The sequence below is a fragment of the Ooceraea biroi genome, chromosome 7 (genome assembly GCF_003672135.1).
Source record: "Ooceraea biroi isolate clonal line C1 chromosome 7, Obir_v5.4, whole genome shotgun sequence".
In the NCBI taxonomy this organism is placed as follows: domain Eukaryota; kingdom Metazoa; phylum Arthropoda; class Insecta; order Hymenoptera; family Formicidae; genus Ooceraea; species Ooceraea biroi.
In genome coordinates, this window is record NC_039512.1 from 11,086,247 (window position 1) to 11,107,616 (window position 21,370).

The following is a 21,370-nucleotide window of genomic DNA, read 5'->3' on the forward strand; positions in this document are numbered from 1 at the left end:
GCGTCAGCGACGTCGTCGGACACGAGCGATAAGAAACTCGAACGAAAACCCGGTCGAAAGAGCGTGCGAGCTGCGTACGTACACACGAGTAGAGGACCGTCCGCCAGTAGGGTCAACGACCCGTTCGCTCTCCTCTCTAGTACCTGTATCATCCTCAGCTCTTCTCCTCCTCGGGCGGAGCGAGCCTAACCGCTAGCGAGCGAGCGCGAACGCATCCTCTTCCTCCTCTTTCCCCGCGTCCCCCTTCCCCACCTCCACCTCGAGCCTCTGTGAAACTAGTCTTACGCGCGAATTACTCCCGCGAGATCCCGCTCGCGTGTCGTCGGCATCGTTTCGGGGCCTACAAAACCGCTTTAGTCGCGATCCCGCTGATCAAAAGTTCGTGAGAGGAAAATTGACATGTTCGTCGTTATACCTTCATTAAGATCAGGTCTTTCAATAAAACATGCGAATTCACGTGCACTGGAAACTCATTTCTCTTAATTATCCGGTATTGATAATCCAGGATATAAATTCTCACTAAATTCTGAATATTCTGTATGAAATATGGAAATGAGAAGGATTAAGTGGAACATGAAATTGCAATTACACACAATTACTTTAAGTCATACATATCGAAGAAATATAATACAAATCGGAAATCATACTTGCATTAATAATGAATACTTTATTAAGCAATTCCGCTATTATGTTTTTTACACATCTCTTGTTAAACGATAATTTTATAGATCTAACATTTCGTTTGCTCTTTGATGAGTTTAGTTGAAGAAGGTCCGCTTTCGGCATGGAAACTACAAGAGGAGGCGAACGAGAATCTAAACGACGTGGCTTCATATTTTTTGCGGTCAGGTTGAATGTTAACGAATTTGAGAGGCCTGCATAGATGAGGGAATCGATATACGCGGGATGTAAATGCCAACCGATGGGGTTACGCTTCGAAAGTCGCCGGGGTTAAGTGGCCCGTCGTTTCCGCGATTAGCGTGTGCGTTGCAACGCTGACGCGTTAACTAACGCGGCAACTCAGTCGACGCTCTTAAATCAGCCAGAGATATTAATTCACGCGTGTATCACGCGCGCCAGCTGATCGGCTCGCGTGCCGGCCGGCCGGTCGCCGGTCACCGATCGCGAACACGGCGTAACGCAATCGCGTGTAATCGCGATTAATAACTGTCATTACAGTCAACGAGAAATGCAAATACATAAACTAGTCGCCATGCGCCGCTCGCCAATAAACTATAGCTAATAAACGAAGGATGGATGTGATTATAACTGAATCAACGTTTGGAAGAGATTTTCAAGAGGTATTTTAGTTTTTGTATGTCAAGAAAGTCACTCACAATTGTTCTTACAAGTCTTATGAACGTAAGTTTGCTATTATGTGTGCCTTTTCTTTACTCAGTTTCATGCGAGGCAATGAGAATTTAGTTTTATAACTTCAGAACCACAAAGTGACAATTAACGAATACACATTGCAAGCTTGCTAATTCAATTAATAAATATTTCAAAGAGATAATTGCTTAATACACGTAATAAAGAAGATAATGAAGTGCCTGAACGATGCAAGTGAGGGCATCGAGAGTTTACAAAATTGGAGGGCGATTCAAAATCGAATCATCACGCGATGAAAAGCGTCAATAAATTCGATTCGTTACTTTGTCCGTTGATTTTCGGAGCTCGCCTATTAACGATTCGAATTTTCTCTTTTTTTTTTGTGGTACACGCATACGAACGATTCATCGATCTCCGTCGGCTCTCTGTCGAGCCGAGCTTTGACCGAGAAACAGCCAGTGATCTTCAACTCGTTCAGCAGCACACTGCGAGGTGGCATTGCCTGAATGCCATGGTCAGCGACCGTGAGAGATCGAGAATTTAAATTCTGCGCCGACTCTTCCACCTTCCCGTCCCCCTTCAATCCTTCCCTCCCTCTCGCGGACCCCACGTTGCATCTCTTGCGCGAGCATAATCTCGCCTGCATACGGAAAAAATGGATCGGTCCAGCGAGATCGGGGAAAGAGAAAACTTTATCGCGAGACTTGTACATCGAAACTCGGAATGAAAATAGCGAACCGAGTTCAGCGATTCGAAATTGTCGGTCTCGAAATCTCTGATCGATCGGGTGTTATTTCTGCAACTGATGCTTTGCAAATGTCCATATCACTTCCGACGTCTTCAATCTTCATACATTTCTAGATTACTTTCTAGATATATTATTTTGCTTTCTTCAATCATTAATTGCATCACGGGCCGTGTAAATCATGTTAATTCTGAATTTTATTCTAATAAAATTCTCTGCAGCCACATTCATTATTTATTTTGCGAGAACCGCCCGTGGCTTCATTATGCTACTTGTTCTCGTTTAATAATGTGTAATGTATTCGTGAATAAAAATTACTTTAAAATTAAAGTTGAAATTCAGGTATTTTTTAATGGAATATTCAAGATTAATTTTAGCGGAATAGTTAAGACGGGCTAATTTAAGTTAAGAGCTGGAAATTGGAGAAGCCGATCCCGAAAGGCTCGTCGGATTTAATGCCCACGATCCACTTTTTTATGATTCATGATTAGGTCGACCGTTACGACGCATCGATAATTCTCAACCTTTCGTGTATTATCAGCGACACTTACGCGACTTGTTGCATTTACCCGTGTGCTTTCGAGTGCACGGTAATTAAAAGCCTCGTTAAATATCACTTCCACCTCCGATTTCCGCCACCTCTGATTCTTTTAATAAGGTCAGTGCTACTTGGCTATGTATATCGAAACGACATTCCTAAACTCCTTTTTCATAAAACTTTCTCGTTTAAATAACTGATACTATCTGCGTCATTAATTATGAAAATATCATTCGATATGCCATAGTTTATTAGAGTTATTGCAACATGTCGAGTTGCAAGAAGCGACTTTCTATTCTTACGACTTGTGTGAGCACTCCTCAGTGGTATCATCGCGATAACGGTAAAAAGTGCAAAGGGTTTCACAAACCTAACACAAATGCCAAGGTTTAGACTCGCAGTTTGAACTCGTTTCGATCCACGCCTTTGGCACTTCGGCTTTTATTCGCTATTTAGAGCAAGGCTTCATCAAGGCCATGAGAGAGCATAATGGCCGGAAGTGCGGCTTCCACGCGAAAATGTCATGTGTACTGCACTCTCCTCCTCCTCCTCCTTCTTCTCCTCCTTTTCGCCATGATTATGAACGTCACTCGCGATTACGAGTTTGCATGATCCAAGGACAGTCTTGCTGTCCCTACACGTCTTTAAAGAAAGACAATTTTTACGTGACATGAAAGATTCATGAAAAGCTGATATACATAATTTTCTAGTATTCCTTTTAAGCTATATCAAATTTTATTTTAATATTAAAAATATTAAAATATTATTATTATATTCACAAGTTTAAGTTATATCATAAAGTATTATAATATATTTTATAATCTGTTGAATATTTAAATAACTAATTTAGAAAAAACTAGACGACTATTTTATATTGTTAATAGGTTAAATTTTAATTTTATCATAAAAAATGACGTAATAAAATTAAAATTTATAGATTTATCAGTTACATATAAATTCGTATATATCTGTACACTGAGAAAAATTTTCATCGGATAAACCGATTAAATAGTTTTCCGATTGTTAATTTCGTTTTCCAATTAAATGATGGATATGTCCAATTACCTTCATCGAACATGTCCGATCATTTTCTTTGTCTTTTATATTATTTAATCGGATATATTCGTTTGTTACTATGAAATTGAATTATCCGATTATATCTAATCGGATATTTTTCTCAGTGTAATAATTGGCCACTACAAAGTAAACACACTAAGCTAGACGAACATTCGTAAAGCACCCTGTACTCGTTAAGCTTTTCATCACGTCACGCGCGGAGTATCACTTTCATTTTCCAGCCGTGCGATGTGGCTGTCATGGTGTCACACCATAAATCTCAAAAACGAAACAACGGGTAGAGGAAGAGATCGAAGAATATTTCGGCTCACGTACGGAGTGAGCGCACGGGGCCCTCCGCGATGGCGAGCCCTCGGAGGAGTTGCGCCCTGCGCGCATGCCGCTTGCACAGCAAAAGGGTCAAAGGACGAGCAAAGCCGAGGGCGTACACGAAAGCGTCGTCCCCGAGGCATCGATCGGAGCACTGGCCAAAAATTCGTGCTCACGGCCCCGTTCCGGTTCGAAAGGGGGGCTGGCTATCGGGATGCGAGGGTGCGGAGTAAAAGTCTGGCCCTCGCGAGGGTGCAACGGTTAATAAACGAAAAGCGCGTCATTGCGCGTCGCGAGAGTCGATCATCGCGCTCGCACGTCCCGGCCAAAGGCCGCCAGCGCGGGGCGAACTCACGCATTTGACTTGACGCGACGCGACGCGACGCGATCCGATGCGACGCGCCGCTAACTTCACGCACACTCACCATTTAAATCGCCCAGCGGTAGCGACGGCGGCGGCGGCGGTTTAAATCTCGACGCGCGACTCGGCGGCGACTCGTCGAACACAGGTCGCCTCTCTTCTTTCCGATACGCTCCGATAAAGTGTGCACTTCTCCTCCTCCCGCCTCTCCGTTCTTCTCTCGTCCTCGTCCTGCTGCTCTGCACACCCTTCCTCTTTCCTCCCCCGACGCGACGTTAAGAGACGTTCAGCGACGCCTCATAGTCCCCAACGACATTCTCGTCGGGTCGCTCGAACGCGCGCTTCCGGCAGTGTACGTGCGCGTGTGTATAAAGCGTTTAAGCACACGCGAGACGACGGATAGAGAGAGAGAGAGAGACACCGCGCGAATGAACACTTTGAGAGATTGAGCACTCGCACGTACGAGCGCACTCGCGTCCGAAACGTCCGAGCTCGCGACGTGTCGCGAAGTGGCACGTCAAGTGCCGAAAAACGGCGAGCTTGCGAGCCGTCGGCTGCAACTTCACGACGGACGATCGAATCGCGATCGCGCGCGCGCGCGATACAGTACACACACACGGGCGCGTGTTGCGTCGGCACTCTCAAACTCCGGCAGTATTGTACTACTATACTAGTGGCAGTGATGCGTCGCGCGGGTTCGGGGGAAGCGAGAGCCGGGGGGGAGAGAGAGAGAACGGCGGTGTTACGCACGCGAAGCGCGGGGAAAGCACCTCCACACGTCGAAGGCCCTCGCGCGACTGACGCGCGGCGGCGCGTAGGGCGAGTTGGGATTAGGAGGCGCTCCCTCCCCTCCCCTCGCGCGACCCTCTCACTCGGGGGTGAGGGAGGGGAAGCACAGCATGGAGGAAGCGCGCATGCGTAGCGGCCCTGTTTTAGAGTATCACGCCGCGACACTCGTCGCCGAGCCACCGCCCGACGCGTTCACCCTCTCCGGTGCGGTGCGTTGCGTGGCGTGACGACATGATGCACCGAGAAACTGGAGCCTCGTCACTCGCTTCAGGATTCGGTCACGTACCGGTGATAGAAATGTATCTATGCTCCAGTTTTTTTCAATTTTAAATCCGCATTTTTCTCCTGCCAAATAAATAAGGAACAGAGTAACGAGATAGAGCCGCGATTCACGTAATTCAGTTTTTTGCTCGTATTTTCCAGTTATGTAATTTATGAAAAAAATGATATTTTCTACATAATAAAAATAGAATATGAAAAAAGTAGAAAATTAGAATAACAAGATTGTATTATATTAAAATTTTAATAAATATTATAATTATATAAATATTGTAAATTTATATGTTTAAACTTGTACAATTTTGATGATAATATGATAAATAAACAAAGACTTTTCTCTAAAAACGTAACTTTTACCATATTCTATAATATTTCGTAAATGTTCCTGAAAGACGAGTGAAAGATATGTAGTTCGTTTTATGTAAGAGCCGATAGCTCCAATTAAGCGTCCTCGATTGCCTCCAAAAACGGTCAGGATTCGGAAAAGCAAAAAGAGCAACCGAAATAGTCGGACCGCAATCGGAGCTGTCGGGCGAAGCCGCGCGGGCGTATTTTTTGCGAGCACAAAAATTTCCCATAGACCACGTATTAGACATAGTCGGGGGAGGTATCGGCGGCGAATCGACTTACTCGGAGAACTCGGACCTATCATTACGTGAGCGTAATCGTCTGATTATACGTCTGACACGCACGTTCGCTCCTCTTCTCTCGCGACCGTACATCCAATTCCACCCCTGCAGCGACGAACCGCTACGAAATTTCACGACGGCTCAAAGATTCGGTGGCTCCTTCTTGACCTCCCGCCCCCTTGCACCCCTCCCCGTCCTCTGTTACCGGAACCTTCGTTACCAAAATACACACACGACGGCAGTTTCCGGTTTCGTTTCTCTTGTTGCACGACGCGGCGGCAAGTCGCCGTCGTGGAGACCCGCGGCACGCAGTGATTCTCAAAATTTTTTCCTCCCTCCGACGACACTCATCGCGAGAACTCTCATCGATATCCGATTACTCAGAAAAGAGGTTCATCGCTGTCCATTGTCATGGAAGGTGGTCGAACAATTTGCACATATCATGCGGCGGAACGGAAAGCTTTCAATCATCCCTCGCGTTTATCGAGAGTGACATTTATGCCATGAAATGAAACTCACCAATGGACAACTTTCTATCACAGTATATAAAGGATATTTAAATTATTTAAATATGCCCCAGTATTCAAATGTGCTATCTCTCTCTCTCTCTCTCTCTCTATTTTGCTATTCTCAAATATTTATACCCGCTAGGATCGAATTTCATCCGATCTTGGCACGTGTGGATGACAACACGGAAAATCGTAGAAATAATTCAGCATAAAACGGCATTATACGTAAGAGCGAATGAAATATCTACAAAAATACTCGACATGAATACTCGAGTATCCGTGTGCTTGATCGCGATATCAGGCGTCCTAATTATTCAGCAAGGAAAATAAATAAATACGGGGCGTGCGGAGAGTCGCACGGAGGAAGTCGATTGTTGTCAGGATGCAGCCGACGATTCACAGCAAGCGATGAATTAATGCGGCGGCGGCTGCGTAAGGACCCGTTATCCGAGCGAGAAGCCGGTTATCGCGTAAGCGGCGGGAGTGCAATACACCGCGCCGCCACGAGCGGCAAATAACGCCACGAAGGTTAATTATATAAAAACGCGAGCGTAAACGCGCTTACGCGGTTACTCCACTCGCGAACTTAACGCTAATCCCATGCTTATAAATAGCGCGAATGATGAAGAACGTTACGTCTGCAGAAGAAAAAAGTGCACCTGTCTCGCATGCCGAGCGACGCGAACCGATTAATAAAGAACAGCGTTTAACTGCATCGTGTAAGCATTGACATATTAATGAATGATGCAAATTGGATGTAAAACCTACACGTTACTTTGTGTAATAAAATTGATCCTATACTTATGTAACTGTAGTTGCATAAGGAAAATTGACTTGTTTATTATTGCACTAAGAGTGTACAACATTACATTTTTGTTTTTCGTATATGATCGTATATAATCAAAGATTTCGTATATATTAAGATTTATATTCCATAAATAGTGGAATATATGGAACCTTTTTATTCAATAAGAAAAGCAGATTCAGTAATCATGGATTTATCATGTAAACATGTTTTCAAGATGATGCTAATTTATTTTCATAACAACGGGGTTTAAAACAAATAAAACATTTTATATATTTTTTAAATTTATCTAGATTGCACTCTAAAACCGCGCGACTGACAGCTTTGTCATAAAATTGACTTTCACATCGATTGCGCGTTTCAAATTCTCACTGTTTAACATAAAAAGCTGCCGCGAAAAAAACAAAGAATATTATAATGAACGATAAATATTATTATACATATCACGTAACTGTTTTGAACATAACTGCAAATTTATGCGCATAGAGACAGGTCCATATCGAAAGAAATTGAATTTTTCAAGAAGCAGCGCTCGGAAACATCGCGAGAATTAAACCGCGTTCGCGTTCGCGAAAGAAAAGATGTAAATTCCGCAAGCGAGGGGTTCGTTACCAAAATACACATGCGCAGAGCTTGCAATCTCGTTTCGACCGTTTTCCCCATTTCTTTTCCTCTTTTATTTGTCGGCGGTTTCGTGACGGAATTAAATTCTTTCTAACATCCGCTTATTTAATTACGTATGCCAAGAATCACGCTGTGCCTCTTTACGAGCTAATCCTACCAATCTGCCAAAAGATTTATAGAAATTTACGGAAACTGGAACAGCAAAAATCTGCTAAAGTGTTTATTTTCAAACTTAAATCCATATCTTCGAGAGAGAATGTGAATTACGTGCTACCATGCAATGGAAAGCGTTAACTTTTAGAGAGCTATGTGACCTAGAGATAAAAAGTTGTATATTTAAAAAACATCAAAATTTATTATAGCAATTTGAAATTAAGATTTAATACGGTTTAAAAATAAGCTCTTAGAATCGGTTCGTTATCGAAACACCGTTTATGACAAACGTTCAAGATGTGGGCAACCATGCGCCTTACCCCATCCACCGCACATCGCCCTTGAAATACAATACGAGAAGAGCGGTCGCGCACTCGTTAATTCACTTTTACGCGCGGAAACGCTGTTACTTTCAGCCGAATTGATTGACGTCGGCTACGTCGATAGTCCGCGCGATCGCGCCAAACCGATGAAACAAGAAGTTATCTGCAACTTTATCCCTTAATCTATTATCGATAACTTAAAAAAGAAGTAGAGTTATATGTGTGTGTTATATTTTCTATCTTTTAAATTATTTCTATATCTTTCTAATCCCTTAGATTATAATGCAAAATAACTGATCGGACACTTTATTCCATCAGTGCAGCAGTGAAAACGAGCACGAGAGATCTCGGGGTTAAGGCAAGCTCGATTACGTTAAAGGTTCATATATCGATAACCCGCGAGGAGTTAAGTGTCGGGCAAACTTGGCCTAGGTGGTAAGTTCCCGTTGGCCTTATCAGATGCCAAACCACGTGGCCGCGGTGCGGCAGAGCGGTGGCGGCACGCACCTCGTTTTGCAAGGTGCACCTTACCGTCCCGCGCAACTCTCGTGCCAGCAGCGTGCTTTCACGTCATCCGTTAGAAATGATCGCGTATAAATCGCGCAGCAGGGGCTTTGCCCGGATGCACTTGCGCGTGGCAGACACACAGATTCGCAACGAGAGATCGTTCTCTCATAATAGATTTATAAATTATTGTACTTAGATTGTACTTAGATGCCAGATGCTCATTATCTCCTTTTTTCCATGAATCATCAGTCAGTAATCGATATTGTAAATAAAAGCCGAGTCACCTTTCATTTTTTGAACGAAAGTTTCAAATAACGCAAAAATCGCAATAGATTTGCGATAAATCATGGTTGATAAGGTGCTGAGTTTATTCCCCGCACTTTCTCGCGTTGAATCATTTGTTGCACTTTTTTCATCTATTAATAATCCGTTTTGTAAATACAAGTTTCATAAAAAGTGAAATAATTTTAGTAGCATAAATCTTTTTGTATACTAGTATTAATATTTACGATTTCATAAAGAATAAAAATAGTAATGGTTTGATGAAAATTGTTTATAACTGTAGCTCTCAAAAAATTAATGTTTTCAATGTTAAGTAACTTTGTAAATTTAATGAAATTATAAGATAAAATTAGGTTCATATGTTTTTTTTCGTAATTCCACGTTTGGAGCGCAGAGTGAATTTTTTTAACACGAATCGAAGAAAGCTCAGTTCGTTGAAGTCAGTGACTTCCACGTGTATGTAATGCTACGTCGCGTCGACTAATTTTAACTTCCTCGGCTAAATGCAGAAAAACAGACCAATTGAAACGAGATGCACCGAAATAAAAGCAGATCGATTACATGATGTAGTCTGTAGAAACTAGAAACTGCGAACCGCACGGAATATTCCGCGAAAGAAGTCTGTACAAAATTTTTATAATATAAAGCTTTAGATATTTTCTATGACTATTATATAAAACGCACACCATTGTCAGCTATAAGCTACTTAAGATCAACAAAGTTCAAAGACTAAAATAAAATATTTCTTAATTATTATCAAATTTCAATATTCAAATTTCAATATTCAGTACAGTTACAATCGATTAAAAATACATTAGACAAGAAAATATTTGAAATCATTACAAGTTATACTGTTTTCAATTATAGATGTTAACAAGTAACGATTATCGAAAATATCAAAATATAGAACCTGAATCTTTACTACTTTACGTAAATCTTTGATAATGTAAAGAAAATGTATTAAAACAGAAATTTGATTAAAGTCGATTCATCTTGATTGCTACCGCGAGTCGCCGCGCTTCGCGCGCGTGACGCGCAGAGGAAGAGGAGGAGAACAAGCTGGCAGGAGAGGAGAGGCGCGGTAGAGGGCTCCTTCCTTCCACGGGAAGGAAGGTAGGAGCGAAACATTACAAACAACGACGAAGGAACTCGTCGTCGTCGTGGACTCTCGCGATCCGCATCTTTGTCTCTTTTTCGCTCTCTCGCTCTCTCTCTCTCTCTTCATATGGTCGTCGTGGTGTATTGAACTCGGTCCGCGGGGTCATTCACCTCCGCGCGCGCGGCGTCGTTCCCAGCTTCGAGTCATGACGTCACGTGACTCGCCGCTGTCTCCGACGCGCGCGCGAGATACGAAACCAATGGGAGCGAGCGAGCGAGCGAGTGCGCGGCCAGCGGAGGCAGGCAATGACGTGGAGCGCGATGATTCGTTCGACCGCTCGCGGCCCGCCGACGTCACGGACTCGCGAACGCGGACGGGAGAGTCCCGAGCGATGCTCACCGCCGTCGACGTCACGGGTTACAATGTCGATAAACCCGTGTGCTTGCCCGGCCGGCTTTAGTTATGCACGCATAATCCCGCGTCACTCCTGCCTCCTGAAGTTGGATGTTTTCGGGTCTCGAACGCAGCCTGCGAGCCAGTTGATGCTCCAGGTGCTCTAAAACACTTTCCTTCTTTTTGCTTAAAAGAAGAAAAAATGGTAGAAAGTATTCCAAAACATTTGAAGCGTTTGACTAAACCGCAGACACATCTTGATCATTTATACATTGACTATCGTTTGAAAAATCCGATATCCTTTTCCTTTTTCAATTAAATCGACGTTGATGCAATTAGTTATTTTTACTTGTTACACTCTCAATCATCAAAAGAGTAATAAATACGGTTAACGCTTCAGAATCTAAAATTTCTGAGGCTGATCGCGTTTCCCCTCGAAAGTCATCGTCCGTGTTTCGTCGAACCGTCGATGAATCAGGGAACCTGTCGCGAGGAGTCGTCACGCAACAGAGCCGTGCTATAAATAATGATCGCGGATTATTTTTAGATGCGCCGCGGATTACGGGGAAGAAGCGAGGGGAGGGAAGGGAAAGAGAAAGAAAGATACGAGCGAAATCCGCTACTGGTAGACGGGCCCGACCGAAGGTCCAGCCTCTGTGGTCGGGGTTGCGTTTGGTGGGTTGGTTAACTGTCCGGTCGGATGGCTGGCTAGTCGTTCGTTCGTTCGTTCGCTCGCCAGCGAGCCGACGCCAGAGTTTGTTGACTCTCGGTTTCAGCACGCTGCCTGACCATGACCTCGCCAAACAACGCGCGAAGTGACGAACGCCGCCGCTGCGAAGCGATTCGCCGTCATCCTCGTCGTCGTCATCGCCATCGTCGTCGTCATCTATCAATTAAATGTATTCAAGGCACTGTGTCGATGCTTGCGTTATTTCCCTAGTATCCCTAAGTTCTAACTTGAATAACGAAATTTTAACATGCTATTAACGCAACAATGATTGATGTCTCAAATAATGATCATTCTTATCGACCAAACAAAAAATATCGAATTTTAATCATAAAATTACAATTGATATTTTTCACTTGGTGTCAACAGTAGCCGCAGAATGCTACTCGAAGTTCACCACAGGGCGGTGCGAAGGTAATAAATAGAGAAGCCTAGGCGGAATCTCGTGCGTGGCGCAACAATGACGGCGATCAATCGTTGCCGTCGTCGTCGTCGGGTTTGCGTGGAAAAAATATTAATCTCAGGAAGCGGATCTGGGCCAGGGAATATCGACCGCGCGATCTGGGTCAGAGCTCGCATGCACCTTGCACCTCGCCCTGCACTCTCGCTGCGGGGTGCACAACCCGTCCGTTCAACCTGGTGCTCGCGTAGCCCGCGGCATAGACAGCACGGAAACCACGTGAAAAAAACACATCGCATGGAACCACAAAGCTAAATACATTCTGTGTCGAATGAAAAAACATCCTCGATAACGCGACACGCCGAACTGGGTCGCCGAATCTTAAAAGCGCGTGTCCTATGCACACTGATGGTGATAAAAAGGGTCATGGGTCCGAGAATTTGGTTGGAAACACCGACGCTTTTTGTTCGTGACAAAGTTTTCTCGATAATATCAAGCAAACATACATAAAAAGAATTATTATCGAATAATGCGTCATGTCTGTGTCAATGCGACTGAAATATTCCAGTCTAAAATATTGTACCAAACTCTCTTTTTCTCAATATATGTATAAATATTAATCGGCAATGAATCGACATTTTATTCAGATACGTTTTCAACTTGACAACGTCAAAGTTCACGTATGTACAAAAAATTTATCTTCTCGCAATTGTTGTGATTTTACACGTCTATTGTAGCTCAACTAAAGATTATTAAATACCTTTTCAATTTACACATAAATGCTAACATCTTCCAGCAGAATTCTCTCCGTGTATATAGATTTATATAGAATATAGAAGATTTTATCTCGAAATAGGTATTGTACTTCAAAGCCCTTTAATGCCACAAATACTGTCGAGGTCAAGAGGCACGTTCAGGCTTAAAAAAAAGCTTTGAATCAAGATTCAATAAAAAGAAGAAATATTCTGCAATAAGATATTCTCCATTGAAATAATAATATGCACGAATAATAGAATATTCAAGTAACGGAGAACATGCGGATAATGGAGGTCCGGGTAAATGAAAGTCCATTGTCACATGACTTTAAACAAGTACTGTAAGCTTGTTACGCTTTCGACACCATCAGGTTTTCCGTACAGCTCTAATGTTCTCACGATTCGAAAACTCTATTTTACTTGAGTATTAAATTTTAACTTTGTGCTGCGGTGAACAAAAACTATGCAGCACCGTGCAACTTTTTTGGCATCCTACCAAAAAGTTTAACTTCCAACATCACAGAAAATCCATATAATTCATAATTATTTTGTCAAAGTGGAAATATTGTATTATTTCACTATATTAGCTATATTAATTTTCCAGAATAAAAATAAAGCAAAATGTGCAATTCTAAAGACGAAGAAGAAAAAGCGAAGAAATCTATTATCTTGCATCTCTATCTATCACATTTTTATTCATTATAATACAAAGTTATATGTATGTAAGTTAAAAGAGTAGGGTAACATTTTGGAATATTAATAGAGATGAACCTCATATTAGCAAAATTCAATAAAATTGATAGAAGCTGTCAATAATTAAATAATATACCATGATAATCCAAAGTTATGACTGAATGGCGTAAAATAAAACAACAAAAGAAGAAAAACCGTGTAAAAATCTGGTGTTGAAAAATTAATGAAAGTTATGACACTCGTCAATGGTTTTCTTTTTTTGGAAGGGTGCTACGTTTTAAAGTTGAGCACTAACGCGTGAAAATAAAATTTTCGGACAGTGCGAACGCACCTCGTATTTCGATTGACGAGAAACTATGGCAAAAGGGTTGGTTCCCGGCAATATCCTCCCTCCCTCGGTAATGAATTTGCTATTGTGTCACACTGAAGCACTTTTCTTGGGGGCTTTGTACCCGGTCTCTTTATCCCAAAACGCATTCGCGCGCGCATACATACGTACATGTGTTTAATGTTCGTAAATAAAATTGCGCTTTGTGCTCGCCGCCCCCCATCAGCCGACCAGCCGGCCGGCCGAACGGACGGACGGACGAACGGAAGGGTTGAGAGAGAATTGAATGCACATTCGTAGGCGATAGCCGATGACTGGCCAGACTTCGTAACGGGATCGTTTGAATTGGTAATTAGTCACTATCACGCCCCCGTTGCCCTCCACCCTATCGATTATTCTCTCCTATTTTTAGCGTCCATCGATGCGAGCTGAGAGTTCGCGCGCAAAAAAACGATAATGGACCATTTTGAGGTGATTAAATTTTGGTACAACCTATAAAACATCTACAATTACAAATAGAATATACGTGCATAGATAATAAGATGCTTTTTACGACTTTATGAAAATTTGATTAAATAATTTCGATAGATATCTGGAACCCTTTTAGCACATGAATGAGGATAATAAAAATATATTTCTGGTAATAAGAAATTGTTCCAACCTATATATTTATTATTATTATCTAATTATTCAAGAATTTATTCTTCTCTCGATATATATTAGGAATAATTGTAGAAAATTAGAAAAACAAATAATAGTAAAATCACAAACTAAGCATATTGATTCGAGAAACGATCTATACATGTAATGATTTTTTCTGAAATTTTCAGGATTTTAATTTAAAATGTGCATCAGAAAATATGTCATTAAACTGCAGACAGCTTAAGTTGAAATATATATCGTCGAGAGAAATGTGTCTCTCACGGTGTACATATGACGCAACCCTTTTGCTAGCGGGCGTTTTTGTTTCCTCTCACCCCTGGGGATCAAACTGAGACGCAGCATCTCCCCAAAGGTGATTCACGTGCCGCATCTATTCTGCTTCCCATGTGTACTCCTATATTCACATTCTATTCATGATCCTATTTTAATATAATGTAACAATGTAATAATGTAATATAAATTATAAGAAAAATAAAAATGATACAATATATCCATGACAACTGTAATATTTTCCCGGAAAATATCGCTTTTAATCAACGAGTAAACTTACAGAAATTAATAAAATTAATATTTGTAAAACGATTTCCGCGCTTGACTCCACGTTCTCTCAAATTTCAGGTAACGAATTTGGGGAAGTGGTGAGGGTGAATTTTCGACAATGAGCGTGCGGATAACACCTATAGAAAGGCAGAGAGAGAAAGGAGAAGAGGGGAACGGAGGAGAGAGAAAGGACTGCGTTCGAAGAACGGAAGGGGGGGGATTTCAGCCCCAGGCGCGTTGCACAGCTTTTCGGGAGCGGGACGGCACTCCATCCGTGCGTCCGCCATGGCGGAGTGCCGCTGGGTCACGCGCGACGCATAAAGATGCGTCGCGGTAGCAGAGCGGCGGACGATCGATTTTACGGCGGCCTCTGCTCCTCTCTCTTTCTTCTCTCTTACTTTCTCTCTCTCTCTCTCTTTCCACGCGTGCACGTGTTCGGCGACCCTGTGTGCTCTACACCGCTCGTAGCACATCCACACCGGTCAACCGCAACGCGATTCTTATCCCTACAGCGATCCGAGCACCGGCCGCCTCGCTCGAGAATTTCAAGGCCCTGGGTGCAACTAGCGATGTTAGCCGTTGTCGATGCCTTCATATCGAAATTTTATTTTATTCGCGCGTTGCATTCGATCATATTGAAATTATTCGTCCGAATAAAACTTTAGTCTCACTTTAAATTGATGTGTTTAATTTTAATCATTGTTAAAAACATGTAATATACCGAGATTTTGAATAATTTGACCGAGAGATTATCTCTAAATAAGAAACTACGTAAACCGTGTTTTTAATTTTGATATCGTGATAATAATCTGAGCGTTAACGGGTAATTAATTGAAATATTGGATACAATAATGGCATTACAGTTAGCAGTTTAAAAAAAGCAGTTATAATAAAGATACAAGTTAACCTTGAATAAATATTAAAATTTCAAGATATTTCATGCTGTTACTATGCTCGTCTTTCCACTGATGAGGTTACATCTTAATGGAGATATTACTTTATCGTGTTTTATCGGCAAAACAACAATAACGCGTTCGCTTATCGGGGAAACACGCGTATTCAATACGCGAACTCTTAACCCCGACATGTGTGATTACGGCGGAAAACGACGAGTACGCACGAGTGCACGCGGGGTGATGTCCGGTATCGCGCGCGCGATCTTCCGGGTAAATCGCGGGTTATTTTTAGCGCGTCGGCAATTAGAAGTAGTTAAGCGACCGACCCAATTTACAAATTCGAGCGGCGCGCGCGCGTGTGCGAGCCGCGCGGAATGCGGCGAACAAAGGAAAAGAAAAGGAAATCAGTATGATCGGCGTGTATCGTGTACGAAGAAGTAAATTAAAAACCGTTACTCTGCATTGTACAACGTTGCATTATTGCAATAATAAATTCAATTATACCATTACTGCGCGAAAATATATTTCGACATATTTTAATAATTTTATTGCATATATAAAATGTAATAATTTTGTAATATGTAACAGCATATTACAAATTTATTTCATTAATTCAGTTTGCACATTTTCCAGTGCTTTCAATCAAATTTACTTTCTCGTCGAATCAGCGAGTTACGTTGATCCTAAACAATCATGCAATATCTACAGATCAAATATGCAAGCTGTGTCCTATTTCCATGTATGTATTCTCTCGCGAATTTCGGGTCGCAAGCGTATCAAGCACGATAAGATCGAAATTTCGAAGTAGGTAGAATTCGATAAATAAATTCATCGCCGCAACCTGTTTACACGAAGGGCCTAGTCGTAGTGGTGAGAGTTTCTTCGGCGCTTCTAAAATTCTATTTCAGCTCCACGAGAGACGTGCATATTTGGCCTATTATCGCTCGTTCCGTCCCGTTCCCTCCCCTCCACCAACCGCGAAGGCCGCCATGGCTGCACTACCGTTTGGCACGTAGGCACCTCAACGGCTCGATCGACGAAGCGCCGCTTACATTTCGCGGTAGCGACATCTATCGTAACTCGACGATACACCGAAACACTACAAATGCTTTACTTTACCAACAATGCATTCAAAGAAGATAAGAATACATTTCCTTCATGTTGATGTTAAGAGGATCCTGGAGTGGCCAGTGAACTCCGTCGCGGCGTCTGAATTACCGGCGGAATCGGTGATTTTCCTGCATTTTCTTTTTATTGAATTCACAGAATGAAAAATCCTTTTCCACGATGAAAGTACACACAATAATGTAATGTGAAAAGCAGGACTTAACTTTTCAAACGGAAAAAAAATCACGATTTTTTATTCAGCCACGATTTCACAGGCATACGTAGGCACGAAATGATCACGAATCTTTCTGCACTAATTACTTTTACACTAGGCTTCTAAACTCATTTCTAAAAGCTTCCCCATATTCTTTCATTTTGTTCCGTCCTTGCGATTATCGAATTTTGGCCACACAAACTGCAAAACATTTATATTAAGAACATTAATGTACGAGGTGACGTCACAATAAGCCGATAATAAAACTGTAAATTTTTTTTGTCGTTTTTAACATAAAGTCGAGTTTCGCTCGGTATATTTCTTTGTATACTTTAATCGTGGAGAAGGATTTTTCATTCTATACAATCATTAAAGAGTAATTAGTACAGTAAGATCGACCAATTCCGCCGGTAATACAGACGACTCCAGGATCCCCTTAATTGATGTCACTTAAATAAGTAAACGTAACATGAAATAGTTGTAAATGAAACATACAAAACACAATTTATCACATCAGAAAGAAGTTACCGACCGTGCATAATGCAACTTTAAATAAAAAAATACAGATCACATAATATTAGATATTACATACATAAAAGCAGGGTAATTGTGAAGGAGAGCTCCTTCCTCTCCGATTTCCTTCAAACTTGGTAAAAATGTATATTTTGGTCCTAAAACACGATTGCGAGAAGGAAAATCGTCGCTCTCAAGTAGAAAAAAAGTTATTACGTGCTGAAAAGTGACAGTTTCGAGGTTAGGAAATCTGTCACACCGGCAATCTACGGGCGTAGCGTACACTGACCGAGCATGCGAGGTGTTTTTTCACACGCATTTTATGCTTATTTTGTTCATAGTATACTTTATAGCAGCGAAATGTAAGATTACTTGTGTTAATTTCCAAATTGCTATTACACTTCGGACACTGTATTTCTTTGTTTATTAAATGATGCTCATTGGCAAATAAAAAGATAATTTGGTAATTAAGTATACTACAGACGACCTTCCCGATTTTAAATAAAAAACGCGGTTGGGTTGGGTTAGGTCTTTCGCAGTTTTTACTTTCGATTAAAGTAGAGAATAATTTCTATTTAACTGTTTGATTTTGGTTAAAGCAGAGAATACCGTGTATTTAACTATAATTACCAAATTATCTTTTTATTTGCCAATGAGCATCATTTAATAAACAAAGAAATACAGTGTCCGAAGTGTAATAGCAATTTGGAAATTAATGCAGGAAAATCACCGATTCCGCCGGTAATACAGACGACTCCAGGATCGCCTTAACACAAGTAATCTTACATTTCGCTGCTATAAAGTATACTATGAACAAAATAAGCATAAAAAGCGTGTGAAAAAACACCATGCATGCTTGGTCAGTCACGTCAGTGTGCGCTACGCCCGTAGACTGCCGGTATGACGGATTTCCTAACCCCGAAACTGTCATTTGAGTAAGCTGTAACTTTGGTTCTACTTGAGAGCGACGATTTTCCTTCTCGCAATCGTGTTTTAGGACCAAAATATACATTTCTACCAAGTTTGAAGGAAATCGGAGAGGAAGGAGCTCTCCTTCACAATTACCAAAAGCAGTAATATTAATATTAAGGGGAAGCTGGAGTTGCTAGTGAACTATTTTTTCACTATAGCGATGGTAATTGCAGTTTCGAAAATTCTCTTTATTGCTTGTGCGGAATAAAAAATCCTTTTCCACAAATGAAGTATAGATAGAAAGAAAGTCCGCTCTACAGGACTTTATATTCAAAATGGAAAAAAGTTAGAAAAGACAAATGCAAGTTTTTAACTTTTCCATTTTGAATATAAAGTCCTGTAGAGCGGACTTTCTTTCTATCTATACTTCATTTGTGGAAAAGGATTTTTTATTCCGCACAAGCAATAAAGAGAATTTTCGAAACTGCAATTACCATCGCTATAGTGAAAAAATAGTTCACTAGCAACTCCAGCTTCCCCTTAATATAAAATGAGATTTCAATTTTAATCAAAACAGGTTAGGATCACCCACGGAACGCCCACGACGATCGTTACCGACCAAGAAAGTATATCGAATATATGCAAATGTGTCTTATCGACGCTCGAAAATATGGCCCGCGCGTTATCGGCAATGCGACGGTGTCGTGTGCAATGCAAAATTAAAAAATAAATAGAGAATGCAGAAAGAGAGAGAGAAGGGAGAGACGATGAGAACGATGAACTCTGTATATGTACATCGGCCAAGGGCCGACGCCCCCTTCTCAAGGCGAGCAACTCTTGTGAGAGAGATTACGGCATTTTTCCGACGGCGCCATCTTTGCCGTTCGTCGGTCGCGGGCCCTTCGCCCTTACTCCTCTAGGATCCAGCGGATGAACGCGCGACGGGCCCACCGCGTTAATATTACGCGCGCGCCGAATGCCGCGTAAACTTTTTAATACAGGCCCGTAACAGAATCTTTTTAACGAAACTCGATTTAACAAGCGACATCGTCTTACAACTCGCACGAACGATTAAAGATTGAAGTAAAACTTTTACTCGGACTCACCACTGATACGCATTGAAGTGGAAGTAAACGAGGCCAAGTCCGTAAAGAAACGAAGCGTCCTTCCAGTAGTCGCCTTTTAGAGAGTAGAATTTTTGATATGCCGACATCGCTGTAACAGAAAACATCAAAATAGATGACTTTTTCTTAACGAATTTTTCAAACATCAAACAGTCGCAATGCTTTTAATGTTATTAACTAACGCTTCTTAATATTCCATGGTGCTACATATAGACATTTCTTTGCTCGATTAGAATTGAAACCATTAATTTGATTTTAACACCGTGAATCTCTTCTACGAATAAAGTTACAGTTTAAATTAAATCTTGACAAACGCAATATGGAATCTTCTCACGCATGCACCTGTAACACCTTTCAGATCACTTTAAAATGGGAAACTGTACCTTTACTGTAATCTTCCAGGAGCAGATGAAAGTGCCCCAGCTTACAGTATGTCTTAGGATCGATGCTGATTCCTTTATCTTCATCCTCATTCTCTTTGAAATCGTCGGGATTGGCTTTTGTGCTGTCCGCCTTTCTACGTTGCTTCTCTGTCTGCGCTTGGATCAGCATTCGCTCCAGATATTTAATGGCGCGAACTACTAGAGCCTTCTTCTTCCTCTGTTCTGAGGAGTTCAGCTTGAGGAAGCCAAACTGCCGACTACAAAGCGGGAAAAATTATTATTCCATTGCACGATCTGGGTCGCACTTCATGGCATTCGCGATAAGCTACTCGACAAACCAACGCATTAACTTATGTTAATATTTATGTTTCATTATAAATCCTTACATGATATTAAAATATTCTTATCTGTTTCTTTCTACGTTGCTTCTAGCGCATACTGTGATATCCAATTTGCAACTCAAGGTTTTTGATACACGTGTGTTTGGTTCCTCTCAATCTTTCCAAATGACTCGAATCACGAATTCTGATCAGATTACATTCTCGCGGTCGAGACATCGCGTATCGAGGCGCGATATCTCTTCCACGATTCCCGCCACGATATTAGCATTAGCGTGACCGCTGATACAATTGTCATCGCGGAAATATCAGCGGTTTATCAGCGGAATGTGGCACACTATCGGTAGCGCGAAAAAGGTGTCAGTAGGTTGCGCGCGAGCGCGACGTCAACGGCATCTCTAGGTTATACCGCGACGCAAATCGTCGCGACGGAACACCCCCGCGCTTCGTGGAAACGACAGCGATTTCCGGAGAAAACGGGGACCGTCGTCGGGATTGAGAAAAATCACCTGTCCAACTCCGATAGCGTCTGCAGCTCCTGCGGCGTGAGGTTGATGTCGTCCGTGTCTTGTGCCATTTTCGGCGCACTCTCCGCTCGGGGTAGACGCGCGCGTCATCCACCCGTTTGCGGGCCCGCGCGAGAACGGAAACCGGGAGACGACTGCGGCGACTCGAACTGCGTCGACGAGGAAGTCGCGCGCGGCCGTAAACGAGTCACTCGCGCGGCACCGTCACCTCATTGCGGCGAATGAATATCGGCGGAGCAGCGGCAACGACGACGTTGACAGCGGCGCCATCGGCAGCAGCGGCGGCGGCGGCGGTAACAACATTGCGAACACGCAACCGGCGCGAGGATGTGTTCTCCTCAGCTGCACCGGTGACACCTCCTGCACTTAAGATAACGCCATATTGGCCATCTGACTGTCGCGCGAAATAAATAACAGAGTATTTGAAACCGTCGGGAATAATGGAATGTAAATTAATATTAATTGAATGCGTAAATCTTTTCTAATGGTTTGAAATATC

The 21,370-nt window shown here is 42.1% G+C and overlaps 1 protein-coding gene across 2 annotated transcripts in view; it reads right to left on the reverse strand.

Annotated features, from left to right (window-relative positions):
- The window catches only part of LOC105279865 (histone demethylase UTY), a 62,373-nt gene extending 41,312 nt beyond the window's left edge, over positions 1-21,061 (reverse strand). Inside the window, exons 1-3 of one of the 2 annotated variants that reach the window (XM_011339937.3) lie at positions 20,854-21,061; positions 20,007-20,263; positions 19,606-19,714 (exon numbers count right to left, since the gene is read on the reverse strand). In XM_011339937.3, the coding sequence (XP_011338239.1) occupies positions 19,606-19,714; positions 20,007-20,263; positions 20,854-20,921 (434 nt within the window). In that variant the 5' untranslated portion in view covers positions 20,922-21,061. Of the gene's footprint in view, positions 1-4,423; positions 5,162-19,605; positions 19,715-20,006; positions 20,264-20,853 lie in introns of those variants that run through there. The other variant, XM_011339938.3, reaches the window with a different exon arrangement.
- Between the last annotated feature and the right edge of the window lie 309 nt (positions 21,062-21,370).